This window comes from Solea solea, chromosome 21 (assembly GCF_958295425.1).
Source record: "Solea solea chromosome 21, fSolSol10.1, whole genome shotgun sequence".
In the NCBI taxonomy this organism is placed as follows: domain Eukaryota; kingdom Metazoa; phylum Chordata; class Actinopteri; order Pleuronectiformes; family Soleidae; genus Solea; species Solea solea.
Window position 1 is genome coordinate 4,029,219 of NC_081154.1, and position 9,289 is coordinate 4,038,507.

A 9,289-nucleotide genomic window follows, 5' to 3' on the forward strand; every position below is an offset into this window, starting at 1 on the left:
ACATGGTAGCTCATGGGACATGTATACAATATATAGAAAACAGAAAGGCCATTCGATATGTTTGGTGTTCGGTAATATAACATTAAAACAGTTTGTTATGTGTTTGGATACTTCACGGTGTTCACATTTGTGGTGCTTTAATTTTGACTATTATATCATTTAATAAATGTATGAATTATACTGCTAATGAAACACATAATGCATTCTATCATTGCTTTATTAACATGGTAAATTGAGTTCAATTACAATAATACATGAACTCAAAAGCCCAGAGAAGAACGTCAAGGACATTATAATGCACAGAGAAATTAAGCAAATTAAGTGTATTTATTTACTTTGACAGTGTGTTAGTGACATTCACATATAGGCACTCAAAATTTAAGAAAAATATAATAAGGTAACATTCACACAAATAAATACACAAGCACAAATGTGTAGCTATCCTAATATGCAAGAGATGAGGCGTTAAAACACATAAGACATTAAAGTACAGAAACCTTATGAGTCATTGTAAAAAAATGGTTACAGGCTCTGGTTTGACAACCAGTTTGTCTAATCTATAACACAATCATTTCTTCTAAAATGTACTTTACACACCAGGTATCCACAGGAATTACATCACTGCAAACTGTAAATACACCTCGACTACATCAGGATTCAGAAAACCATCCATCCTCCTCAATTCTTTACTCAAAACACCTGCTCCTGTAAGTAAAAGGCTTCAAGCTTTGATGTGAAAAACAAGATAAAAAATATTGGCTGTAATAACATTCATTATAACAAAGGTTCATACATACTGTAAGAGGTTACCCAGAAAAAGGCATAGGTATTGTATACTGTGAAAAAGGTGCAATATATCTGCATGTTAGCGAGTTGTTAGTTTGGTAAAGGTGTTAAACGAAGCCCTGCTTTGAAGTCTTATATTATCTACTATGCAGCGTTTCTGTCAAACTGTAAATGATGGTAAACAGCCCCAACACAGTGCTGCAAGATCAGTCTTCACTATTTGCCCCAATAAACAATGTTCAGGATTAATATATATTGTGTATGTTGAGTGTCCAAAAATAGTGAAAACAAGTCTCCATAAATTCTCCTTTACTTTACGACCATTTAACGGAAGCATCAATCATACTTGGTTTTACAATCTAAAACGACTTATTTCTGACTACCAATAAATAGCAATGTTCCCCTGTGAAAGGTTAGTTTTTACTTAATAGCTTATTGTATGTTAACTAGGTCATGTTAAACATGTAGTACTCTACCGGCTACTGGACAGGACATGGTATTCTACACAGACAGGAAAAACAAAAACTCTTTCCTCCTAATTTGAATCGTTATGCTTTTCCATTACACAGTTCTAGCATGGCTCGGCTCGACTATACTCGTTTTGATTTTGTTGCTTTTCCATTAGGGATAGCATTTTTTTAGTACCTGATCTGATGAGGTTGCAAGCGAGCTGATCTGATACTTTAATGTGAAGTCAACAACCGAACAACGCCGAAATGTGGCTCAGTTAAAACGACTTACAAGTCCTGGAAACATGCGTTAATCTACAACATTTAACAGGGACATTTCTAAAATCTCAATATTTAATACAGAGTCTGGTGTATTTAGCGACAGCACTGAAAAAAGCAGGCGATCGCGAGCTGAATCACAACCCGTTCAGCCGCATTTCAGTTCAGTGACTGTCTCCGGTCATGCAGGAAGTACTGAACAATTATTTTTAATGACCCCGCCCATGGTGAGGAGGTACTACAGTATATGCGTGATAACAAACTGAGTAGAGTCGAGCCGAGTAGTGCAGGAACTGTATCATGGAAAAAGACGCCATAAGTTGTCAGATAATTATTAGCACGTCCAAGTTCATTCTTGAGACAGACAGCACCGTAGCTGGAGAGCACCACTCTTTATTGTTTTTACTAATTCTGTTGTACCTTAAAATAAACACACCAGATACCAGTTCACATTCATTTTAAATTTCCACTCATGTTCCTGATGCAATTTTTTAGTTAAGCTTCAATGTTTAGTGCTCTTATGAGGCTCTATGGCAAAAGACTGTGCCTATAGTGAAGCCAGATAGTATAGATTATTGAAAGAATATGAAGGAAGTATACTGTAGCCATGTTTTATATACTGTATATGACTGGAATCTGCGGTTTAAAATGTCTCACATCCACATCCACATCAGGCTTTAATTCTGTATCCCAGCCGTGCAGTTAAATTTGACTTCAAATAAACTGAACTGTACTTTGATTTAACATATTCTTCAGAATCCCCCCCTTTAATAAGAGGCTTTAACGTCTCTCCATACTTTTCATGTCCGCAACAAGTTGCATACTCATTCAGATCAAGCACATGTTGCATGTTACACTCATACTAAAATAAGATTAACTAAGAATGCGAGGAATAAGACGCGTTCCTGATCCCATATTCCATTCCAATATATTGTACTACCTGGGACATGCACGGTAGACCCATGTGATCCTTGCAGTCATAAACATTTAGGCAGCACGCAGACATCAGCATAGGGGGCCGACATTAGTGGATTACAACATGTACTCAACGTGGACTATAGCTGACCTCAGCAGACTTGTGGACACAGAACCTGTGAACTAGCCTTAATAGTAAACCCTCGTTTAGCCCTGGCACCAGCACTAACTGCAGCCTCTTTATAGCCTGGCACTGTATCATTAGTGTTTGCTAGATTTGCCAGATTTGCCAGACTTGCTAGCCTTAGCAGCTTTGGTAGCTTTGATGTCCATCTTGGTCTTCTGGATACGGGAGAAGATCTCCTTAAAAAGGGCCTTGTATTCTGGCGTGTTCTGGCTCAGCCGTTTATCCACTGCCTCCACCTGCTTGCTGATGCTCTCAATCGCTTCAGGGGTGGAGGGCGACTGCGCCGGGCTAGGGGGCGGCACTGGGATGGGGCCCATGGCACAGTCTTTCATGGATGGGTCCCGGGAGACTGGTCGGGAAGTCTGAACCTCGGCGTGACACAGGCTCTCCTCCTGGCGCCTACACTTCCCGAGCAGCTCCTCGTATTTCTCAAGTAAGGCGTGGTACTGCTCGTCCACTTCCCTGAGGATGGACATCCCCCTTTTTCTCACACTGTTGGCGTGGAGAGCATAGCTGCCTCTCCGCCGGCCAGACGCGTCCCGGGCCACGATGGCGTTGAGTGCCGTGTCGCTGCAGCTTTTCCTCACGGGGCTGGACTCAGGTAAGGCCTCACCTCTGACACCCCCTCCGCCTTCACTTTCCTCCCTCACCCCTCCTCCCGTCTCCAAGACCTCCACTTCCAGAAAGGTGTCAGTCTCCGGGGTGCTGTTGAGGACAGTCTGGGTGAGAGTCACGCCGTCATCCTCGCTGCTTAGCAGGAATGTCCGAGCACGACGTAGCTGCTGCAGCTCCTGCAGCTCCACCTCCAACTCACGCACCCTTTCCTGGTGTCCCTCAGCATCCTGGGTACCAAAGATAATTTGACACAACTGAGATGACAGACACGTACAGAATGTCTTTTCAGACAATAATACAAATGATATTAGAGTATGACTCTTCAGTGTACCTGCACTCGTGTCTGCAGCCGGGAATACTCGCCGAGTAGGAGGTTGCACTCCCTCTCCACGCCCTCTCTACGCCCCCTCTCTGTCCGGACAGCAGCTCTCAGGGCCGACACCGCGTCCCGCAGGTGCTGGTTCTCTTCTTCAAATGGCTGACGCTTTGCCTCCACAGTAAAGCTCTCAGCCCTGCCCACTACGAACTCATCCTCGTACCTGAAGATAGGACATGATGTTCTTCACGACGGTCTCCTGACTCCTCTTATATAGTTTATGATAAACAAAGGAAAAATACCTTGGTGCTGTACAAAGCTCCCTCAGGCAAGGGAATGAGTGGATCGTCTTGCGTCGTTCCCGCTTCTCCCTCTTGACTCGGAGCTGCTCCAAGGAGCGAAGCTGCTCCACCCGCCCTGAAAGAGACTCCACCTGGTTCTGCAAAGTCTCAATGGTCCCTGTTAATCTGGAACCAGGAGAAAAGAAAAGAAGGAGCTCATGTTTAGTACAGAACAAAAAGCAGCAAAGGTAAACTCACTGTCCCCCTTCTTACCTCTCTATCTTCTGTTGGGAGGCCTTGCTGTCCATCACCAGAGTGTGGTTGGTGTTTTCCAATTCTCTGGCCGTCCCGTCCAGCTGCTCGTACACCTTGGCGTGCTGCTCGTTCATGTCCCGCAGAACCTCCAGCTGCTTGGACAGGTACTGTTGCACAAACACAGCCAAGCAGCAGGTTATTTTAGGTTGTATTTTTGTATGTGTATTCACCATTTGATAGAATATCTACGTTAAGTTTTGGATTTAGTCATTTGGAAGAGTCGGAATAGGCCTGACACCTCACGCTGACTTTAAATTTGACATCTATTTGACTGTAAATGGGAACATGGTTTATAAAATTGACATCATGCTGTACTGAAGAAGACCCGAAACTACTGATTGAGATCATAAACTAACGTATATGCGTACTAATGTTATGAAAGTAAGAAGAAAGAGGCTAATTTTCTCACATACTGTGCAAACAAACCTGAGAAATCGCCCCCTAAAGGCCATTTAAGAGAATACAAGTTTCAGGCACTGGTTGAGGAATTACAACCTCAATTTTTGAAGTTATAGTCTGTCACATCATCAAATCAAATGGTTTTTTTCCCTGTAAAATGTGCCTCGTTATATATATATATATATATATATATATATATATATATATATACATAGTTATACCTCAATCTCATGCACTTGCTCTTCATTAGTGATGTACATCTGCTGCAGCGAGTCCTCCAGCTCCTTGTTCCTCTCCAGCAGAGTTTTCCCCAGCTCTGCCGCCAAGTGGAGGTCTGGAAATGGGACAGCAGTGTTTAGTGAGTGGAGACAGTAGATGCCATCAGGATTAATAGAGCACACTGTTCTATTTTAGGTGAAAATATAATAGATTCTGGAGGGAAAATGATGAAAAGGTCCATCACACTGTCTCCGGCTGCACTGGACCGGTTTAATTATAGAGTGGTATCCGTGCAGCATGTCTTCCTGCAGGTCCTCGTCTCTCCACCGGCCGAATATGAAGGTCGGAGGCTCTTGCCAAGCTTATGTGGACACACAGTGAGATTCATATTCATCTGCAGCTTTTAATGGAATTGCATCACTCTCTCTCTCTCTCAATTTGAACATTTGTGCCTCCAAACACAAGCACATTCAGAGTATGAATGACGAGTCACCAATGTCACTGTCTTCTGACTCAGCGGTTTTAATGGCCAGCACTGTACAATCGGAGTCAGTGAGATGAGGTTTGTGACCTCACAGAAGGAAAGTGACGGGGACGAGAGCAGAAAATACAGCTCTGGCTCCATCTTTAAAGATTAATGCTGATCATTAGGATGGAACGCCGGGATTCACAGTCATGGACAGCCACTGCCTGTCACTGCAGTTTTAGGTTTCTGGAGACGAAACACACTGTTCCAGCTCACAGTGTCGACCCAGAGAACATACTGAACTCCCACCAAACACTATTATTGTGCAATAATATAACGCAAAAATAAGAAATATAAGTTATTTGCACTGTTGATTAATTCAAAATCAGAGACAGAGCGAGACGTCAGATTAGAGACTTTTTAAAGACAAACATCCCTCATCAGTGAGTTAACAGAGAAGAACAGGAGGGAGGAAAACAGAGTGAGAGTGGGAGGAGTAGAACCAATCACACGGCTCAGTGCACAAGCAAACAACTTAGTAAGGTAAGGAGAGGAGAGGATAATAGGCTCAAAATGTTTATTTATTGATTGATATTTTTTAATGTCAAAAGTTCAATATGTTTTGGGGACTTGTGGTTGCTGTTATTGACTCACCAGTTTTGTTTTGTTTTTATTTATCGATGTTAATTGTTTCGCCGACCTGCAGCCACTTCACGTTTGAATAAGTCATGAACTCAGGTTTGGTCACATGATTCTTGTGGTTATTTCCCATGTCTGTTGGTTTCTTTAAGTTATTTCACTTCATAATCCTTCATTTTAACTATTTTAACAATGTGTAGTTTTTTCTCTCCTTATATGAGTGTTTTGAAAGGTTTAAAATATGAAATATTTGACTTTTGCGTGTGCTTCTTCTTCTTCTTCTTCAAGTCCAGATGTCCCATTTTTTCCACCAGCACTTAAACACAACACTTACTGTTGGCCAAGTGAAAATAAATCAGCATATATTAATATATAAAAATATCTGTGAAAATCGGTGAAAATTTCCCTTCGTACACACGTCACGCTTCCTGAATCCTCCTGGAAAAACAGCTGTAACAGCTGAGCGTGACTTTGTGTGTTTCTGCACACAATGAAAACCAAAGGGAACTTAGAGCTTTAAATGTCATTTGCTGCTGAATTTGCACTTTTAAACACTCGGAAACGTGCATATTCACTGATATACTGTACGTGGTGATCTCTTCCACAGACAGAGTTGTTATGGAAGCTGCAAATCACCCATGAGATTCTGTGGAATGTGGAAAACCAGGCGTCTTCTCTTCCCCTTTTCCTGTGCTGCTGCTGCTGCTGCTGCTGCTGCTGCTGTTGCTGCTGCTGCTGACCAGACTTCTGAACAAAGGCGTTCCAGTGGATAGAAATAAATTCATGGTTTCCTCTATTATAAACCGGCCTTAAGGCAAGATATCATGTTTCTTGCGTCAGTTTCTTAAACACTTGTTTTGCTGTTGTTGTTGTTAAAATCCTCTTCACATGATAGCGTCATCATGAGAGGTAGAATAAGAATAATCTGTTGAAAGATTTTTATTAAGGATTTATAAAGTGGAGTCATGTTTGTTTGCTGTTTATTTCTTCTTTTTTGGGGAGAACAATATTTGTTACACAGTGGGAGAATTATGTCTTTGAAGTGACTCGGCACAAATGTGTTGTTAACAGCTTTATACGTTCATAAATGGTCTAAAATGACGGTATCGGACACAAAAAAGTGGTATCGCGGAGGCACATGTAATTGACTGATCTGTTGATTATTTTCTCAATTAATTGATTAATTGTTTGGGCCACAAAATATTCTCAAATGTCTTGTTTTGTCCACAAACTAAAATGATTTAGTTTTAATGATTTCTTTGTTATATGGAGCAAAAAAAACTGAATATATTCACATTTAATTCTGTTTTAATTCTTTAAAAAACACTCAAACCCGACACTCAACCCCTGCTCTTGTTTAAGTACGTTTTTTTAATATCATCATGGCTGTAGAGTGGAGTGAAATCTCTGCATCAGCACTTTTGGAAATGTAACTATTATAATGACTTGGCAGGAAAACAAATGAACAGGACATGAAGAGAGACAGGAGACAGGAAATGAGGTAAGGGATGCAGAGGAACTCACTATGTTTGATACTAATTATAGATACCAATCAAGGCCATACCTTCACGGAAATAGAACTTTCCCTGTACCCGACCAAAACCACACCAAAAACGACTCCAGTTTATCTCTGAATCAGGTTAATTATTAGAACTACATTTGTTTTTCTTTGCTTTTTGTCCATAAAAACGAGCCAAGCGACCTTTGACCTTTGATGTATTTCCAAAACTCCGCAAATTCAATCCAGAGTTGCTCTGTGTTCTGAGGCTTAATAAGGTCACAATAAGGTCACGGGGAAGATGTGGCTCCCCATTTGTTAGAAAATAAATGACTGTACGTTCACTAGTTAGAGAGGATTATTCATGTTTGTCTCGATGAGCGATCATATCTTATATTGTTCCATCGCTATTTCTGAGTAGTTTATTCAATTTCTGCCAACGAACCATGCTAAATTTGACACACGAGTCCTTTAAAGGTTGATTTTTGGTGAGTGAAAGTTGAAGAAACAAGTTAATTCTTTTTTCATATATCCTGCTGTACACTGAACCTTAATTATGTCGTTAGAAAATAACATATATGTGTGTAGTCATTGAATGATTGCTCCATAAACTAATAAACGGCCAAATCCCATTGTTATTGATGAGTCCGGTGACGTAATGCCAGGCCCTGACTGCTATGTTGATGTCAAATAAGCCGTATTAATAAATAGCTGCACTCGTGCTGATGATAGGAGCCATAAAAGATGATGTGTTTGCCCTGTGGACCTGACAGAGAGCCTTTGTTTGCTGGAGGAGCAGCTGACCGGCCGGCGACCGCGGCTGACAGCAGCGGGGATGATGATGCTGCAGGACGGGGGGAACGATGTTGTGTTGTCTCTTACCCTGCTCCAGGTCCTGCTGGTCGTACCACGGCTCTTCCTCTTCGGTCACAAATTCCTCCATTCCCCCCGCGCTCAGCATGGGTGACCCAATGCTCCCGAACAAGCCTCCGTGTGGGAACAATGGAGCCGAAGACGGGACGTTTCCTCCGGGAGGCTGAGAGGCTGGAGATGCGCACAGGCTGTTTGCGCCGCTGCTGTGCTCTCGTGTTGTGGCTCTACGTGTTTCCTCCTTCCTTTCCTCCCTCTCCTCTGTTTCTCCTCCTCGGTCACTCCCAGCTCTCATCCCCCCACCACCGCCAGGCACCGGTCCATCCCACAGCTCAGAGCCGTCACTGCTGCTGCTTCTTCGGGCTCCTTCGGACGTGGCAGTGATGTTGCAACGCAGGCGCTTAGTGACGCCTTCACGTGCTGCTCGGACATTTCAGCATTCGGGTTTTTTTACTCGCCGAGATCAAAATCTCACGATAGGAAAATATAATTATAATAACGTGAGTCCACGGTACAGAAGCTCTGTGTGATATATTTTTTTAATCAAGGCTTTTATCAAGAGCTGATATTGTAGTGTAAGTTGGAATTTCATAGTTCCCAGAATTTTTAAGTACAAATGTAGATCGTTATTTGCTAACAATGGATAGCCCAAGATACATTTTCGTTTTATTGTTCATCTTCCTCACTGCAGTGCAGTCAACTCTCAGCTCCGACTTCCGATGGAAATGGAACGCATAATTCGTGTAGAGGGTTAGGGTTAGGTGTATATTCCCTAACACATCATGGGGATGAGCTGATATACTGTATGTCTAAGTCAGTCAGACTCATTGTCAGCGTCATTGAATAGGACACTGGAAAAAAAGAATAAAGCAAAATCCAATATGATCTGTAAACCCTTTGCAAAATTTATAATTATAATTCACGATGCCCCCCAAAAAGTAACCCCTGGTGACCTTTAGTACTTTGAAAATGATGTGGCAACAAGCAGTGTTATGTGGTATTTACGCCACTAGATGGCGAGCTAGTGTTTTAAAGTTGCACTGCCAATGTACCAT

General features: G+C 42.1%; 1 protein-coding gene across 1 annotated transcript; it reads right to left on the reverse strand.

Moving 5' to 3' along the window:
* Window positions 1–1,425: 1,425 nt before the first annotated feature.
* On the reverse strand, window positions 1,426–8,632 carry LOC131448793 (cerebellar degeneration-related protein 2-like). The gene is made up of 6 exons (XM_058621556.1): window positions 8,247–8,632; window positions 4,764–4,876; window positions 4,102–4,250; window positions 3,850–4,014; window positions 3,563–3,770; window positions 1,426–3,458 (listed from the first exon to the last, which is right to left on the reverse strand). Exons 1-6 carry the CDS (start codon window positions 8,527–8,529, stop codon window positions 2,691–2,693), a joined length of 1,686 nt encoding a protein of 561 aa, XP_058477539.1. The 5' UTR covers window positions 8,530–8,632; the 3' UTR covers window positions 1,426–2,690.
* Between the last annotated feature and the right edge of the window lie 657 nt (window positions 8,633–9,289).

Excerpts from the sequence above, each read along its gene's own strand:
- LOC131448793 (XM_058621556.1), bottom strand. The coding sequence starts at position 8,529 with ATGAGAGCTGGGAGTGACCGAGGAGGAGAAACAGAGGAGAGGGAGGAA. Across the intron at positions 3,771-3,849 it reads GAGCTTTGTACAGCACCAAG|GTACGAGGATGAGTTCGTAG; the intron begins GTATTTTTCCTT and ends TCCTATCTTCAG. Across the intron at positions 3,459-3,562 it reads GGCTGCAGACACGAGTGCAG|GATGCTGAGGGACACCAGGA; the intron begins GTACACTGAAGA and ends TTTGGTACCCAG.